The sequence below is a fragment of the Oreochromis aureus genome, linkage group 3 (assembly GCF_013358895.1).
Source record: "Oreochromis aureus strain Israel breed Guangdong linkage group 3, ZZ_aureus, whole genome shotgun sequence".
Taxonomy (NCBI): Eukaryota; Metazoa; Chordata; class Actinopteri; order Cichliformes; family Cichlidae; genus Oreochromis; species Oreochromis aureus.
This window is the reverse complement of record NC_052944.1, coordinates 68,525,179-68,544,390: the sequence shown is the minus strand read 5'-3', so window position 1 is coordinate 68,544,390 and position 19,212 is coordinate 68,525,179. Positions and strand designations below refer to the sequence as shown.

General features: G+C 44.2%; 1 protein-coding gene across 3 annotated transcripts in view; it reads left to right on the top strand.

Annotated features, from left to right (window-relative positions):
- The window catches only part of LOC120437414, a 30,115-nt gene extending 13,211 nt beyond the window's left edge, over nucleotides 1-16,904 (top strand). For all 3 annotated transcript variants that reach the window (XM_039607996.1, XM_039607995.1, XM_039607997.1), the window contains 4 exons: nucleotides 114-228; nucleotides 748-792; nucleotides 6,032-6,119; nucleotides 9,563-16,904. In XM_039607996.1, the coding sequence (XP_039463930.1) occupies nucleotides 114-228; nucleotides 748-792; nucleotides 6,032-6,119; nucleotides 9,563-16,345 (7,031 nt within the window). In that variant the 3' untranslated portion in view covers nucleotides 16,346-16,904. The remainder of the gene's footprint in view (nucleotides 1-113; nucleotides 229-747; nucleotides 793-6,031; nucleotides 6,120-9,562) is intronic.
- Nucleotides 16,905-19,212: the final 2,308 nt, after the last annotated feature.

The following is a 19,212-nucleotide window of genomic DNA, read 5'->3' as shown; positions in this document are numbered from 1 at the left end:
AATGTCTGTTATAGTTGATTAGGGGCATACAAATCCAGTGTAGGAGCGGTTCTCAACTGGAACCAGCACTTAGTTCCCCTTAACTAATTTAAACTGTGTTTCAATGTTTTCAGAGGTGAAAGAAGATGAGTGGGAGGAGCTCGGCTCTGACATCGCTGCACTGCATCGACTCCAAGGACTGTCTGAACACATGTTTGATGAAAGCTTTATGAACACCTCAACAACCAGGTATCTTATGACTGTGAACAGCTATTACTACATTACAGCTCCTGTGGGTATCATAGACATTGGTTATCAGAAGCACTGTGGGGCTCTTCCAGTGTGACTGTCATATAAGAATTGTATAGATGTAATGTAATCCTATGCAGCAGGCAGATACTGACCCGGCGTGCCACAGACAGCACTTAAGCTTCAATGCCAAAGTCTTTTCAAATACACAGAGGTGGACCCAGGAGTAAATGATAACCAGCAGAACTCTAGTGAAACCACAGAATGACAGAGGACAAGCCAAAGGACAGGAGTTAGACTCAGACAATAAACACACAGCAGGTAAGGAGGGCAGAGGAAACAGGTGGGAGCTAATCAGAAGATGAGACGAGGAAGCAGAACCAGATAAAGACCCAGTGACCATGACAGAAGAATGCACCTAAAGATTTCAGACTTCACTTTGAGATTTTACCATTTGTACAAAATAAAATTAAGTAAAAAGTAATCTATAACTAATAATGCAGAATGTGTTTCGTTTAGGGTAAATGGCTACCACCAATCAAGATTTGGAAGATCTGTGAAAAGGTAAAGAAGCTTTCAGTCATTTACATTTTTTAAATGGTGTTTAGCAGGTTTAACATCTGGATATTTTATGTCCTTTGCAAGTATTTGTAAAAGAATTTGGACAGTGCTTAACAATACACTGGAATTTTTTTATTAATAGTTGGTTATTAATGAGCCAAAAAGCCCGTTAGGATTTATGACAGCAGATCATCTGCCTCCTCTGCACTCCCTCCTTCACTACATCCATGGATCTTCTCTAAGGATTTCCTGCTGCCTGGCAGCTCCATCTTCACATCCTTAGTCCAGTGTATCCACCCTCCCTCCTCTGCATGTCTCTAACTTTGTCTCCAGACTGCTCAGCAGCAGCTGTCCCTCTGATGTACAATCAATTCTGTTCAACGTGGATTTAGTTTGTTTTATTTATTTATTTTAAAGATAGGGAACACAAACGGCACTTAGCTTGTTTAAGCTACTTTGGAGTATTTTAAAGAAGTGAATAAACAACACGTCGCCACTGTCACACCTTGGTTCTTTTCTTTGCTGCTGTGGTTTTTGTTCTGGGCTATGACCTGGTGTTTTGTGCTGATTGAATTTTGAATCTTGTCACTCATCATTGCTTTGATTTTGAATTTGGATTTATGTTCAAGTTCAAAGTGTTTATTGTCATGTGCACAAAGAAAAGCATTTCCCTGTTCAATGAAATTATTTCTCTGCTGTCCACACACAGATGCTGGTTAATATGTACAAATAGATAAAATACAAATAGCATGAATAAATAAATGGAGACATAAAATTGGCGTATTAAATAGATTTATGTACAAAAGAGCTGTGACTTTAATATACTGCTTTGATATGTGAGATGACCAGAACTGCAAAAAAATTATTATTACTGTTCAAAAATGGGTCAGCTGTTCAAGAGTCTGATATCAGTGGGGAAGAAGGAGTTGTTGAGTCTGGATGTTCTGAACCTTTGTCTCTAGGGCAGAAGTGTGAACAGTGCGTGTTGGGGGTGTTTGGGTTCTTTGAGGATGGAGGCAGCTCTCCTCTGGACTCTGTAGATGATCTGCAGAGATGACAGCGGGGTCCTGGTGGTCTTCTCCGTGGTTGTTAGGGTTCTCTCTGCAGGCGTTTGCCGTCCATAGCAGTAGTGCTGCTGTACCATGCAGTGATGCAGCCGTACCATGCAGTGAGGGGCCGAGGAGCCCGTCCAGCCTCAACTCTCGTCAGCTGGAGGGCCCGAGGAGCCCGTCCAGCCTCAAGTATCGTCAGCTGGGGGTTCGGGAGAACCCAACCAGCCTCAAGTTTTGTCAGCTGGAGGGCCCGAGTCGCCGGTCCAGCCTCAAGTGTTGTCAGCTGGAGGGCCCAAGGAGCCCGTCCAGCCTCAAGTGTCGTCAGCTGGAGGGCCCAAGGAGCCCGTCCAGCCTCACGTTTCTTTAGCTGGGGGTTCAGGTGAACCCAGCCAACGTCCTGTCTCGTCGGCTGGAGGGCCTGAGGAGCCCGTCCAGCCTCAATTTTAGTCTGCTGGGGGTTCGGGAGAACCCAACCAGCCTCAAGTTTTGTCAGCTGGAGGGTCCGAGGAGCCTGTCCAGCCTCAAGCCAAGTCAGCCGGTGGGTCTGAGGAGCCCAGCTAGCACATCCTCATGTCTGCTGACGGTCCGGGGAAGTCTGTTCAGGCGTCACCTGCTGAATTATCCCCCGCGACTTCTACATCATCAACTGCAGCATCATCACCTGCAGCATCCACATCACCGCCTGCAGCATCACCGCCTGCAGGTCATCGCCTGCAGCATCACCGTCATCGTCAGGTTCCGCAGCCTCCAGCTGCCGTCAGGTTCCACAGCCGTCCCGCTGCCGTCTGGTCCAGCCTCTTTGTCTTCATCCACGCCTGGTCCAGCCTCTGTGTCTTCATCCACGCCTGGTCCAGCCTCTGTGTCTTCATCCACACCTGGTCCAGCCCCTCGTCCGGCTTCAGTTTCACCTTCTCCTGGTCCAGCTTCAGCTCCGCCTTCATCTGGTCCTGCCTCGTCTGGTCCTGCGGTAGCAACACTGCCGTCAGAGCCAGCTGGTCCTGTTGCGCCTCGTGTCTGCCGGCCGCTTTCCAGGACTCTAAGTTGGCATCATGGCCGTCGAGGGCGGCCTCCTGAACGAGGTCGCCACCGTTGCTGGCTTCGTGGCCGGCTTCCGGACCTGCTATGTTGCCGCCACTGCCTTCCGCTTGGCTGGCCTCCTGGTTTGGCTCCTTATTTTTTGTTTGGTTTCCAGAATTGCTTAATTGGTATAGTTAGTTTCCTTGTGCTCATGAGGGTCCTGATTGTACCTCTCCACAAAACAGCCGCCACAAAACAACAAAAGAAAAACCCAGTTCAATAGCCCAACCCCAGTCCAGTGGCCGAAAACATACTTCTGGAGGCCGACCCGGAGGACTGCAAAACCAGCGGGTCAGGCAGTGGCGGCAAAACCGTTCAGGCGGCCTACCTTTAACCCCTTGGTGGAAGCACTGCAGCTCTTGCGGGCAGCCACGGTCCAGCAGCAGCGGCGAAACGGTTCTGGTGGCCTGCCACTGGCGGCAGTGCCGGCGGCGCTGCTCCTCCCGTGGCTTGCCGCACGTCCAGTGGTGGCGGCGCTGTAGCTCCAGCGGCCTGCCACAGGTCTGGTGGCAGCAGCGAAATGGTTCCGGCGGCTTGCCCCGGGTCCAGTGGCGGCAGTGCTGCTCCGATGAGCAACCGCGAGGTGTGGCACCTTGTGACAAAGTGGGTGAGAAGACCATTTGTCCATATTCTTAGTTAACATTCTTGTTTTGATTTAACCATATTTCACATGTAGTCTGCAATAGGCAAACATCTACTATCCTGGGTTTGTTTATGTTTTGCACTTTTACAGATTATATAATATAACATGTTGGTTTATTCAATTCCTACAAGTTTGTTAAGTTAATATGTTATTTACTTCAACTGTTAATTTGTATTGTTTAGAACTTACCTTACCTACCTGACTTCTAGAAACAAAAGGAGGAAATGTAGTTTTACTTCCTGCTTTTTTGGCTTCTGGGTTCATCTGAGGTCACAGGAAGAGACCAAGTGCAGAAGGGGAACTCTTGTAATTTAATAAAGTTGATTTTAGAGTGTTTATGGAGAAATAGATTTATTGATGTAATATGTATTGATTACACCATAGAGTTTGTGTTGATAGTAAATAGTAGTAGTGGTAGAGGTTTGAATATAATCACGTTCATCTTACCTACCTACTGAATGGAATAGTCCAGAGAAGAAATTGTTTGGTTAAGTGGACTATTTAAGCAGAAGAACTCAGGTGTTTGAGGAGAAAGGTTCAGATCAGTGTGAAGGTTGACCTTAATTTCCGTTGATTTAAGTTTAGTTATGTTTATTTGAACTGAGTTAATTATAGAGTTGAGTTTCTTATTTGTTTCTTTGTAAATATTTTTTGGGTCACAAAATGGTGAATGAATCACTTGCTACACTGGACAGCATCAGTCTCCTGCACTTCTTTGACCGCTTAAGTCAAGTCCTACCACACACCTGCTCTACGACGTGCCGGTCGTGGACTTGCTGGTCGCGGACGTGGTGGCCCCTCCGGTTCTCCAAGGTCTTCCGTGGGCAGCACGGGCTCCTCTGGCTCGCTGAGCTCCTTAGCTGGCGGCTCCAGGAGCTGGTGGCTCCTACGGCAGCTGCGCTGGCTCCTGCACCAGCTTGCTGAGCTCCAGCTCGGGCAGCGCAAGCCCCTCCAGCTCGCTGAGCTCCTGCTCGCTGAGTTCCTCCGGCAGCAGCGCTGGCCCCTGCTCCGGTTCGTTGAGCTCCTGCTCGGGAAGTGCGAGCGCCTCGAGCTCGCTGAGCTTCTGCTTCGCTGAGCTCCTCCGGTGGCAGTGCTGGCTCCTGCTCCGGCTCGCTGAGCTCCTGCTCGGGCGGCGCGAGCTCCTCCAGTTTGGGCTAAGCAGGTCCAGGTGGCGATGTAGCAGGTCGTGAAGAAGATGGCAGAATGGAGGCTGCAGGCAGATTAGACGACGGTGGCGCTACAGCTGCAGATGGTGAAGCAGCGAGTGGTGTGGAGATCTCTGACCGAGATGATGCTGCCTGCGCTGGCGGCTGGCTTACAGCAGCATCAGCGGCCTCATCGTCCACTGCAGACACAAAAACAGATGGTGAGGGAAATGAAAAATTGTCCTTATTATTCACCACAGCCAGCTCTTGAGATGTCTGGGAATTCGGCTGCGGTGAGGAACGCCGGCAGCGCGAACTTCATTTTTGTGTAGACATCGGAGCCGGCGTGTCAGGCTGTGACTCTACCAGCTGTCCGGGCCCGTGAGCAGCCTGAGTAGGAGAGTGGAGGTGGAGGGTTGAGAGTAGGAAGTCCAGGACGACTGAATTGAGGGAGTCCACCAGCCAGGGGAATTTAAACAGTGTTTCCTGCAGCCGCCTCTCCACAGCGCAACACAACACTTCCCCGGGCTTCTCCCACCATAAATCACAAAGTCTGTAAACCCTGTCAATAGCCTCCTTCCTGAGCCTTTCCTCAGAGACCGCTGGGTCCATGTCTAGCGGGATCATTCTGTGGGGATGTGGGGAAGGAGGAGCTCTGTGTGTAAACAGTGCGTTTATTTACAGTGTATGGAAACAAACAACAATAAATCCCTGTGCTCTCCCCTGACTCCCGTGTCATGTCTCCCTGAAAAGTCCGTGTCTTTGTGCTCTCCGCTCCCGTGTCTCAGCACTCCTCGTGCTAACTGCTGTCTGGCGCTCCACACTTCTCCTGAGGAAACAACAGAAGCAGCCATCGGGACACTTTACAACTGCGGGCATACACACACTAACTTTACAAAGCTGAAGACTAACGTGGAGTCTCATGCAATGATCCCACGTCGGTGGGAGCTCCAGCACTCTCCTAAATAGCTCCCTCGACGAGCCCTGATCAGCAACAGGTGTGTGGCAGGAGCTTCGGGTGTGGTCAGTCCTCCAGCAGGACCACACCCATCAGGCCTGCAGGCGCTTGACATTCATCCTACAGCCAAACACATATACACACACACACATCTGCCTATATAGAAATGTGGACACAGAACAGCAGCACAGTATCACCTATACATATAACAATATAATTCATAACTGCTCAGGGTCCTGGGTCGAACTGACCCTGACTGTTGTATAAGATCCAAGAACCATGTTTTTAAAATATATTTTGTCATTTTTTTTATTTCACAGGGTTATGAGATCACTCCAGTTATGCTAATATGTTAATTTTCCATCAGGCTGGACACTGAAGAAAACCCACTAACTTTGCTGGATGGATTTCAGGACTGTGAAAATGTCACAGCTTATGTCATTACAAAGGAGAAGGTCAGTAAACATGAGACAGAAAATGAACACACATTTAGATTTAAGAGATTAAACAGTGTTGAAAACACAGAGATCGTTTCTAATGATGAAATTCATTAGATCTAAACTAGAACTTGATTAGGCTGATAAAGATCAGCATTTCCTTCCACTGAGTATCTGTATCTTTTTTTCTTTTAAAATGGGACAAAATGTGAATTCAACATGAACACTACACAACAAAGAAAAAGACTTACTAACAGCATTAAAACAGCTCATAGTGGTAGCTGGGTTAGCTCGAGGACTTGTGTTTCATACCTGGTGGGGTTTGCATTTGGCAAACTTACGTACAGATCGACATATCAGAGCAGTATTAACTTATTTATTACAACACGCACACGGCTCAGTCAGGCCAGGTTTTTAACCCAGTCTTCATTGAAGCAGAGTGTTGTACTTCTTCCTGTTTGCACTTCATGTTCAGTCACATCCTTCAGCTGTCTGAGAATTTGGGATAAGACAGACAGAATAGTTTTGCATTAAAATGCCCCACCTCATAACTCACACACAAAGAGCACATCACAGATGTTAGTGTGCGGGTAGCTGTTGCACGTTTATCTTCTAACCTGAACAAATGTATGACAGGAAATGTCTTTAACATCCAGGTGAGGAAATCCCCAAAAAGCCGATTCTGTTCATGTGGACGTCGCGTTTTCAGTTGGAGAAACATTTTGTCATCATCCAAGTCGGATGACAGGAAAGCATTCCCTTTTACATCCACCCTGGAATGCTCAGTCACTATCTTCTCCCATAGAAATACACGAGGGGATGTTTGAGTTTGTGTTATTATAGTTTTGTAATTTCTAATAAATGTTCCTTTATATTTCACTTGTCTTTATACAAGTTAATTTAGTTTCAGGCAGTTTGAAAATGTTTAGTTTTAGTCTATTTAATTATTAGTATAATAATCAAAGTTGTGACACGTCAGGGAACACTGTCACAGATAGTAAGATCAGAAACTTTATTTGACAGCAGACATTTTAAAATGGGGACTTCGAACAAGGGCTGAGAAGAGGCAGCCCATGGTCCCAAGAAGAGATCAATCAATCAGCTTCCACCCAGCAATAAAACACACACTAAAAATGAGACTGAAAAGGGAAAACTAAACTTGCATGAACACCAGAGGTGTCAGGCCTAGCAGCACCCTCTGCTTCCCCTGAAGAATATTCTCAGGAGATGTTGTTAATGAACATGGGCACGAGCATCTGGAAAAAAGCAGCTCAAGCTTGCGAGGAAATGGAGGCGATGGTGTTCTGCATTCCTATTCCCAGCCTCACGGGAAGGCAACTTGCTTCCTCTCTCACGCTGGAACACTAACAACCCTCGCTGTATATTTTTGCCGCCAGCAGCTTTAATCAGCTCCATCAAAACGAATGCAAATCCAACATGTCTGTAACTTACTCTGCCTGTTACTCCTTTTTAATCAAGTCCTGCCATCTGGCTTTGCAGTTAGAGCCACCTGTTGTCCATCAGTCAGGGTTCCAATCACATTATTATACTGATAATTACATAGACTAAAAATAAATATTTGGCTGAAACTAAATTAAATTTTAAAAAGAAAAGTGAAATATAAAGAAATGTTAATTATAAATTGCAAAACTATAATAACACAAACCTCAGAAAATAAAACTGAGGTTATTGTACTCGGCCCTGAAAATCTTAGAAATATGGTATCTAACCAGATTCTTACTCTGGATGGCATTACCTTGGCCTCCAGTAATGCTGTGAGGAACCTTGGAGTCATTTTTGACCAGGACATGTCTTCCAACGCACATATTAAACAAATATGTAAGACTGCTTTCTTCCATTTGTGCAACATCTCTAAAGTTAGAAATATCCTGTCTCAGAGTGATGCTGAAAAACTAGTTCATGCATTTATTACTTCCAGGCTGGACTACTGTAATTCATTATTATCAGGATGTCCTAAAAACTCGCTGAAAAGTCTTCAGCTAATCCAAAATGCTGCAGCAAGAGTACTGACAGGGACTAGGAAGAGAGAGCATATTTCTCCTGTTTTGGCTTCCCTTCATTGGCTTCCTGTTAAATCCAGAATTGAATTCAAAATCCTGCTCCTCACATACAAGGTCTTAAATAATCAGGCCCCATCTTATCTTAATGACCTTGTAGTACCATATCACCCTTAGAGCACTTCGCTCTCGCTCTGCAGGCCTACTTGTTGTTTCTAGAGTATTTTCCTTTTTGCTAAAGCAAATAGTTAGGGCTGGATCAGGTGACCCTGAATCATGGGGTCATATGATTGTTGGGTTTTTCTCTGTATCTATTATTGTACGATCTGCTGTACAATATAAAGCACCTTGAATTATATTATTATGTGTTAGGCATATAAGAAACACTATATACATTATATATATATACATATATATATATATATATATATATATATATATATATATGTGTGTGTGTGTGTGTGTGTGTGTGTGTGTGTGTGTGTGTGTGTGTGTGTGTGTGTGTGTGTGTGTGTGTGACAGCTGCAGGGAGGAAGGACCTGTGGAAGCGCTCCTTCATGCATCCAGGATCTAGTTCTTAGTTTAGTTTAAATTAACTATAACTAGCCTGGTGTGTGTGTGGTGTACATTTTCTTACAAACGTGGGTCACTTATGTTACCTGTTGGTGGTCTTCACTGATGAGACCATAACAGCTGATCAGGGCCAACTGAGCGTCAGGCTCAAACTGCAGGTTTACATCAGCAGAACAGATTCTTAACATTATAACCAGTAGCGGTTTTTGATACGGGCGACACGAGCAGTTGCTCGGGGCGGCATCGTGGTGGGGGGCGGCATCACGGGCATCGGCAAAAAAAAAAAAAAAAAAATGCTCATACTCATTCTGTCCCGACGTCATGCCAGCACATATTGGGAATGTCATAGGCACCGATCGGTTTTCTATCGCCCATTTGCTGGGAGTAAGGGCGCCCTCCGTTTGCGAGGTGCGCCTGCTGCTTGCGGCACAGGGAGGAGAGGGCGGGGCGGCGGTGGATTCTCTGACCGGCTGGAGCAGCATCTAATAACCAAATCGCAAAATAAGACAAAATAAAAACAAACCAACAACACGAAAACACCAGACATTATGATACAGACTTATAATTTGCACCGATGTTTTTTCAAAATTCTACAAGCAAAAAGTGAGCACGAGAGCCCTCGGTGCACCTGCTCGCTGCTGAAGTCAAAGTAAACTTTATTGTCATCTCCGCTACATACAGTCCAGTATATAGAGAGACGAGACGACGAGGCTACAGTTACAGCGAGTGTTCGCCCAGGGCACCAATCAGGACCACCACTGATTATAACCACAGATGCAAAAAATGCTCAGAAATCTCATCTTATAGAAATTCACTGAAAACAGTTATGCTGGAGCTCTCTCTCATTTCACTCTTTGCTTCATTTTTTAGGACTTTAACACCTTCTTGGCACATATCGAGAAACAGAAGGTACAAGACTGGCTGCTGGGTGCTTCAGAGATCTCACACAGCTACAACCAAAAACTTCTGATCATGACCGACAGAGAGAAATCCACCAGTGACAGAGTCCAGCAGGAATACAGCATGGATCCTCATTACTCCGTGAAAGTCACCAAGGACTGCCTGTTCAACGACTCCTGTGTACCAGCAGCAGACAGCTACACTGTAGTCAAAATATTTGGAAGTGTTTCAGAAGATGGACAAACAGTGTCTGGACTTGATGGATCTTCACTTGCAAAGCTGATGTTAAAACCATCTCTGGAAGCGGCTCCAGTTTTCTCTCTCGATGGAAACATAACCACACAGTTCCACCAGAACTTCATTCGGGTTTTGTTGCTCCACGGCCTCCAAACAGTCTTAGAAACCAACCAAGACAATCAGCAGATTTACCAGGTGATGGATCGACCTGACTCAGTTTCCAGCTACAAAATCCCACAAAGACGAGCTGATCACAGCACACAGTATGACCACCAGCAGATCGTAATGATGGAAAATGAGCCTGTGGTCAGAAGAGCTGCTGAATATTTGTATGAGAAACATCCAACAATTAGTTCTGTCTATGTTCTTGATAAAAACCAAAGACCCAAACTGATCCACGGTGAACCAGTGTCTCTGTCAGAGGACAGCAGACTGGTGCTGGTAGGTCATGGTAAAAAAGACAACGCAGGAGAAATGAGACTGTCAGGATACAGATCTGGAGATGTAGCAAAAATCATCGAAAGGACAAACAGAGGCAGTGATAAAATCAAAACAACGAGTTTGGTGTCCTGTGAGGTTGGATCAGACCAACGATTCATAGAAACTCTACTGAGGGACCTCCATAAAAATAACATCAAGACAGAGCTTCATGTGAGGGACGCTCTTGTCCAAGTTACACACACAGGAAAGAAAATCACTCAGGAAATCTCTCCAGAGGGGCTGCAATGGAGACATAAAGACAACAGCAAGAAAGTGGTGGCAACCCTTGATAGGAACAAAGATGTAATAATGAGAAATGAGCCAGGAAGTAAAGGAGAGGCTGTTTTTACCAATGAAAGAAACTTTCTGGGTGGAGGAGAAAACAGGGGAAACAAAAAACCAGAACAAAGTGTCATAAAAGAAAACAGCTGGCCAGATGAACCAAAGAGGTTTGTTGACCCAAAGGTTTTTAACAAGATTGACCAAAATAACGTTAACAAGATAAAATCTGCCATTGATGAACTCGAGGCTCTGTCTTGGGGACTCTTTCACTCAGATCAACCAGTACCAAAGAAAATCAGTGTCAACAACCCAGAAGAAATAAGAAAATATAAAATATGGAAAAGAGAAAAAAATGGAAAAGTTAAAATTAACACAAACAACAAAATGATTCAAAGTGGATTAAAAGACATTCTTAATAAATGTTATGAGATTAAATCAGGTAAAGATATTAGAAATATAATTCATCACTTTGCAAAGAATGGAGAAGATAAGCCCACATACTTAATGGTCAGTGACTGGATATATGAAGTTCACCCTCGGAATCTGTACGTGTATCCAGTTGGAAAAAAGCTTGACAACAATCAAATAAGAAACAGTAACGTAATTGATGATATTAAGAAATGTATTAATGAACAGGCGGGCAAAGAAAGCTACCCAGACATGCGAGACGAGATTTTTAAAAATGAAAAGAATGAAAACATGAATAATAATGGAAAAAAACAAAAACAAAGATATGCTGAATATGTAGAAAATATTTTTCGTGGGGAGCACCCAGGTGTTTTTAAAGGAAGTCAATATGAAAAACTGTCCAGTGAGGCCTGGTTCACCACGTATTTCACTGCAACAGTTATATCTGAATCTGCAAGAAATTTCCGGACATTCCCTCTGACTCTTATGGCCTTGGATCTGGTTCGAAACAATAACGATGATATCCGACAGAAAGGCCTTGATTTTTTCTTTGACAATCATCCAATGGCAAGAGGAGGCAGTTGGATTGACCCGAGCAGACGAGGATTCAAAGGCTCAGCAACACCTAAAGATTCCAGCAAATTAAGAAATCGAGAAGAACATCGTAAAACCGAGGATCAGCTCATGGGTAGCCTTGCTGACCTTGTAAAACGAGAGGGTAACTTCTTTACAGAATGGAAGGAAACCGTTGGTACTAATGAAGGTGATGTGGTGAAACGCATAACTGAACTTTCAAACACCTACAAAACAATGACGGATAATTCAGACTTTCAAAAAAAATACAATGATTTCCAAACAGACACCAACATGATAGCACATCCTGATGATCACAGACAACCTTCCACATCTGGAACACTGGGAGGAAACGATGATGGCTATGTCACAATGCGAGACCTGAATTCAGCCTCAGAATTAGAAAATACCTTCAAACATGAATCTTATTTCTCAAGAGCATCTGCATCATTGGCTGAAGAGGTCCATGCTGCACTACAGCACAAATATGGTGAAACTCTGGCAGGAATGCACCTTCAGGAGGGAACAGCCCGAATAGAAAACGGAGAGTTTGTATGTAAGCTCGTGTCAGAGAGAGCTGGTGCTGAGCCCGTGGAGTTTAGGACTGATTTATCTCCACAGAGTCAACATTACAGTGAAAAGATGTGGAAGAACATTGAGAAATCAGTGCACGAGATGGAGCAGCACAGTTCAGCATCCTCCCATCAGGTGAACAAACATGTAGAGAGGACTGGAACTACTGTTGGAGCTCTGGGTCTCATGCTGGGACTGAAAGGAGCTGCTCGTGCCTTTGAAAAGGGAAACATCACAGATGGTGTGATGGGGTCTTTGCAGACAGCTCATGGAGTGACGGCTATGACAACATCTGTTATTGCACGCAAAGCTTTGACCTCAGAGGCAAGAATTGCAAAAGCTGCAACAACAATCATGAGGAGCCCTGCAATGAAGCGTTTTATGACAGTTATACCAATAGTGGGAATTGGATTTGGGGTCTACAATGTGGTAGCAGATTTTAAAAGAGGAGATGCTCTGGGATACATTGATGCTGCGTTAGATATTACCATGGTTGCGTTAGATGTTGTTGAGCTTCTTCAGCCTCAACTGGTACCTCTCATCGCACCTATAAATCTGGCTCTATCAGTAGTGCGGATGGTCATTGATGATGTTTATATGGCCATCCAGAATGAACTGAAGAGCCTCCCAGCAAACGCTGGAGTTTTGGACAAAATATTTGCTGTTTTTGTTGGCTTTGAAAAAGGGATCATACACTTTGCTATACATGTGGCTAGTGTGTTTTATGACTGGCGTTATGATGAAATTGAGGAGGGACGAAGACTTGTTGAACATATCTCAGATCAGCAATTTTATAAAGTCACAAAGCAACAGGATGGAACGACTGCCATTGATTTTACTGCTGGCGCCTCCTCCTGGAATGGAGGAGGTATTAACTTCTGCCTCGCTGATGAGGGTGAGTCTGAGCTCTGCATGGACTATGTTGTTTCTAGTGATGAGAGTCCAAGAAGACAATGCTGGAACATTAACACAAATGGAAGCAACGATATAATTCTTGGTCAGGGAGAGTCACATGGATTAGAGCACACGACATATGAAAAAAAAATTTTAGTTTTCTTCTCAGATGGATCTGTGACAGTGGTTTCAGGTTATAAAAATCTTACCAACTCAAGATACGGGACATACAAGGGAAACAGAGACTCTAATCGATTTTTTGCAGTTCAGGAACAAAAGGACAAATATTTGATTGAAGTCATGTTGAGCTACTCTTACAGACTTCATGGGGAACCAGGGGATGACACATTCTTCCTCGGTCCACAGAGAAGTTATGTTGAAGGCTCAGGAGGAAAAGACACTTACATCATTCCCGAGAAAGGAGGGAAAACGATCATTAACAACTATGATCCCTCCAGAGCACAAGACACTCTGCATTTCAGTGTCAACTACAGCCACATTTCTGTGTCTAAATCAGGTAAGGATGTTGTGCTGATGTATGAGGGCAGTCATACTGTAAGAATCCAAAACTGGTTTTTAGGAGAAGATTATCGTCACATGAACATGATGTCAGGAGACAGAGTCTTATTTGAGATTTCCTCCACAGTGGTTTCTTCAGTTCAGCTGGTGGCCAGAGGAATTAACAAGATGTTTGAGAAACAGGGTGTAGTTGTTGATGCAACACAGCCACTTTTACACACAGTTACAAACATCTTTGGGTCCCAGTATGATGACGTACTCATTGGAAATGGAGAAAGGAACCTGATAGATGGGGGAGGAGGGCGAGATCGTCTGATTGGTGCTGAAGGTGAGGACATTTACATGGTGAAAGGCAAAAACTTGTCTTCTGTGCTGATTGAAAATGACTCCAGAGACGAGAAAACTGACCTGGCCATCGTAGAAGCAAATCTTCATACGTTTGGAGTCAGAGTAGAAGGTGATGATGTTCATCTGGAGGCTCAACATGACAGCACAGCGTTTAATGTTACTGTAGTGAACTGGTTCAGATCATCAGCAGACAGACACTTACTGTTTATCACAAAGGATCTGATCACCTTCACACTGTCAGATAACAAGACTGACTGCCTGCAGAATAACATCTTCACCAAATGTATAAAGAGCCTCAGCATTGACTACAGGAGCTCCCCATCTCATCTGGAGGTGGACCTTGAGAAGGATGAGGCTTTGGACAGCGTGACAGAGGTCCGCGGGTCAAACTATAGTGATGTCATCAAAGGAAACAAAGAACACAACGTTGTCGTCCCTGGATTAGGAGATGATTTCATTGAGGGGAGAGGAGGAGAGGACTGGTACATTATCACTGCAGGACACGGAGTGAAAACCATCAACAATCTATCACCAGATCTAACCTTGGACCTGCTCTTCCTTAAAGAACAATATCAGCATATAACATGTACATGTGAAGGTCAGAGCATCATCGTTCAGGTACAGAACAGAAGAACTGTTATTTTACAGAACTGGTTTAAATCAAAGAATTATCAGCACCTGCAGATCAAGACCAGTGATGGAGTAACAGCTGGACTAAAACCCAGCATCAGCAGCTGTGGACGGGATTTACTGCTGCCTTTAACCTTCGATTACAGAAACCAGAGTCCTGAACCACTTTCAGTAATTGATAATCTATGCTTTTATTTTGCTAAAAAGATAGTGTACTTTAATCGTGCAAGGATTTATTTTGATAGAGGCAACTGCATGTATTGGGGGAAAATGATGAAAATACAAGATGTTGAATCAGTGAAAGAAATGTACGGTTCCTCAGGATTTGACATCATGGTTGGAAACAGCAATGAGAATTTACTGGATCCACACACTGGGGGGGCGCTGATGATAGGAGGGGAAGGCAAAGATACTTACATAATCAAACACGTGGATGAAAACATGGTAATCATTGATAACTTTGCAGAAGATCAGAAAACTGACACTGTGCTGGTAGATATGGATTTCCTTGATGGAAGTCGAGTCATACTGGACTCAACAGTTTTAATGGAACCAACAGTTTTAATGGAACCATCAATAAATGATGTTCATGTTAGAATCATGAAAAATGAGAAAAAATTAGAATTCAGTCTCCGCAATTATGCTAATGGTGAAAAACATCAGCATCTAGAATTTCAGAGCTCTGATGGCGTCCATTTCAAACTCAGGTCTCTAGACTCATCTGCAGGTGACTCTTTCTATCAGGTAGAAGCTTTCAAAGTGACTCTCACACAGTCTCATGTGGACTGTCGTTTGGACCTCAGCGCTCAGAGAAATCTGTCAGAGGTTCACACAGTGCAAGGCTGTCCCTCCCAGTCTAATGTTATAATAGGCAACAACCGAGACAACGCTCTGATTGGTGGATGGAGGGACGACGCCTTGGATGGAGGTGATGGAGATGACACGCTGGTAGGAGGAAATGGAGCTGACATCCTAATTGGTGGGAGAGGAGACGACACTCTTTATGGTGAAGATGGAAATGACACACTGATGGGAAACTCTGGCCGGGACATCTTCCTTCCTGGACCAGGAGCTGATCTGGTGGACGGAGGTCCAGGCAGAGACACAGTTCTCTATCGGGGTGATCATGAGAAGGGTGAAGGGGTTTATGTTAACCTGCTGACGGGCCAAGGCCACTACGCTGACGCAGAGGGCGACGTGTTGAAGGATGTGGAAACTGTGGTCGGCACCATCTATTCCGACATCTTAGTCTCTGGTTATGAAAGTTCTCTTCTCAAAGGCTCAGATGGTAATGACATCTTGGTGTCCACTGGTGGAGATTATCTGGTCGGAGGTGATGGAAATGACATTTACATGTTCACTTTCAGCAACGGCTCAGTCACCATAGACAACTGTGCAACAGACAACGCCACAGATGTTTTGTACCTGAGCTCAAATTCAAGTCCAGAATTTGATTGCCAACTATTATCTGACCGAGTCCTGCTGACCTTCTTTGGATTCGAACAATCAACTATAAAAATTGCACTGCGAGGCTGGATTAGTGATGATGATGAATGTGGCCATTTGGTGCTGGTGTTCAGGGAGGTGGAGGCATCGGTGGACATGCTGCTGCAAGAGTGCCAGTATAGAAAGAAGGAATCACTTTGGTCATTGATCATAACCCGGGTTATCTGCATCACTCTTCTTGCCTTCCACTTGGCTTTTGCTTTACAAGGGTCTCGAAAATTAATCAGAAAAGCACAAAAACAAAAAAGACAAAAACAAGATGAAACAAATGTTGAAGCAGAGTCAGTACCAGCGGTAATGTAGACTGCTGCTGCTGCAGGTGACATATTCTTTAAAGTATTCTGTGATTTCACAAATAATTTCTTTTTATTGCTTTTATTGCTCTTTTCATTTTTATTGATTGCTAGTTAGTTACTCTAAATGTTGAGCTAATCATGAGTATTCTTGCTTGCTAAAGTCTAAATCTGTCACGTTATTAATCAACTGAAAACTAAAGGAAAGTTCCTGTAATCATAAATGCTGAATCTGTCTGATTCAGTTACCCAGAGCAACCGAGGAGTCAGGACAGAATCGTTCAGCAGGGATTTACCACTGCGGATAATTAGACACTGTTTGTGTGAATTTCACAGCTTGAACAAGCTAGTCGAGTTCTGATCAAACATGTACCTGACATAACACTGATCATCTTTTTTTGCTTTTATTTACTGTAACAGCTGCAAAATTGTGAGCTTATTCAGAGGTGGAGAGTGTGAGCTGTTTTGTAATGTGGACTCAGCTCCCTGGCAACATTAAAATTTATTTTTAATGCTATATACACATATATTCTTGTAATAGTTGAATAATAAACATTTACTGTCACTGATTTGTGCTGTATGGTGATGTTAAGTGTAACCACCCCTCTGATGGTATTCTGACACATGCTTGTATGTGTGCATCCATCCATCAGCTCCCACTTATCATTTTCAGGGTCGCGGGGCTCACTGGAGCCTATCCCAGCTGTCATAGGGCGAGAGGCGGGGTATAGCCTGGACAGGTCGCAGTTGTATTATGTATTATTTTAATATTAATGTCAAGTAATAGGGATTTTTTTTTCTTAGTCCATTGTGAAATGTAGAAAATCCAATAGTAATTTAATTCAATTCAGCTTTATTTAGACAGCACCAAATCACAACAACAGTCCACTCAAGGTGCTTTATACTGTAAAGTAGACCCTACCATGATACAATCATATGACCTCCAATGAGCAAGCACATCCAAGATGACAAAGTCCCCGGGTGGAGCGCCCTCAACCATCCTACCCAGGGACTCCGAGACTGACTGTTGCTCATTCCCTAACCAGAAGGCACAGAGAACAAACTCTCTCGTACAGACCAGCAAGCTGAGGGGACACTCAGCCCAGCACACTGCCTCTCACCCGGGCAACTCCAGACTGAGACAGTCCTGGCCGCTGCAGCACACGTTGCCACAGTAAACCTATCCTAGGCAGGGGGAACTGTTCCCTGATGTTCATCAGCAGCTGTTCTCACAGGACAAAATCTGCAACATGATTTATAAAATATGGTCCTGGACATGTAAAGTATTTAAAACGTAATTAAATAACCCCAGCCTGAAATAAACACAACAATAATACCGATGGGGAATATTTTTCCTCAGAGTAATTATGTTTACTTGCAGCACTTTTACGTGCACTGAGGTGTTTTCATTGTGTTTTCTTGCTTAAAGGAATGGCTGGCTAATAAAAATGTGATAATTTTTACAATTCTTCAGCCATAAAGGAGTGTAGAAAAGTGAATGACTGATAACATCTGAAGTGGCTGGCAGAGTGCAGACAGCTGCAGGAGGCTGTCAGCAAATTTACAGTTTTTCTACATCGCTTTAACAACAACAACAATAATACTAATAAATTTATTTATAAAGCACTTTCAAACAAAGTGCTGAACAGTTACATGGATTCAACAGCCACTTTATTAGGTACATCTGTTCAACTGCTCGTTAATGCAAATATCATTTAATCAGCCTGTAATGAATCAGCAACGTTAAAGCATGTCGACATGGTCAGAACAGCCTGTTGGAGTCAAACTGAGCATCAGGAAGATGACTGGACGAGGCTCTTGATACGAGACGGGCCGAGTATTTCAGACACTGCTGGACTTTTCCCTCCTGTGGTTTACAGAGAGCGGCCTGAGACAGGAAACATCCAGTGAGGAGCAGTTCTCTGGATGAAACTGGCTCGTAGAATGACTTATATCGGGATATGAGATTTTGGTCATATCGCACAGTCCTATGTGGTGGTTTCAGCTGCAGGTGGAGTCTGATCCTCCATCTGATCTTAGCAGCTTCATGTTTCACCACGACGATGATCCAAACACACCGTCAGTGAAGCACAGAGGATAGAAACACACAGGAGAATGCCATCAGAGCCGGGCCTCAGTATGACTGAAGCAGAGTGGGACAACACAACATGAGTGTCCTTTAGGAAGCTGAAGATCCTCACAGAGACGGAGAGTATCTCAGAGCTCACGCTGAGCTGAAGGATGAAGCTGCTCGCGCCACAGATTCACCTCCAGGCTGCTTGCTTTTGCCCTGTTTGCTGCATTTCCATTTATATTTACTCTATTCCAATTTTCCTACAAAATATAAAGAACTGAGGAGTGGCTGAAGACTGTTGCACAGCTCTGTATGCTCACACACACACACGGAGCAGAAACGACGTTTGTGCAGCAGGCGATTCAGTGACATCAGTGTTTGTTTTAATGTGACTCAGAAATGCAAAATATTCACATCTGAGCAGCGAAACCAGAGAAGTTTCTTAAAAAGACAAAGATTTTGTTCTCTTTGAGTTTTTGGTGAGTGATTCCAGCCGAGCGATTATTGGATAAGGAGTTCTTACTTAGCTCTGCTTCATGCATGAGGATGGCTGTCAGTCACTGAGTCGCTGCGTCGTCTGTTTCAGGTTCGTCTGCCTCTATCCCGTCTACATCAACAGTAAGAAGACGCTGGCTGAAGGACGAAGGATTTACGTGGAGAAGGTGACGGTTTAACCGTCATGTGTTTGATGACTACATACGCTTGCATCTCGCAGCCTGTGTGACATGTTTTTGTAGATGAAAACAGTCGTTTAAGGAAAATGGCATAAAGATCATTAGAGCTCGTACTGTGCGTCTACAAGG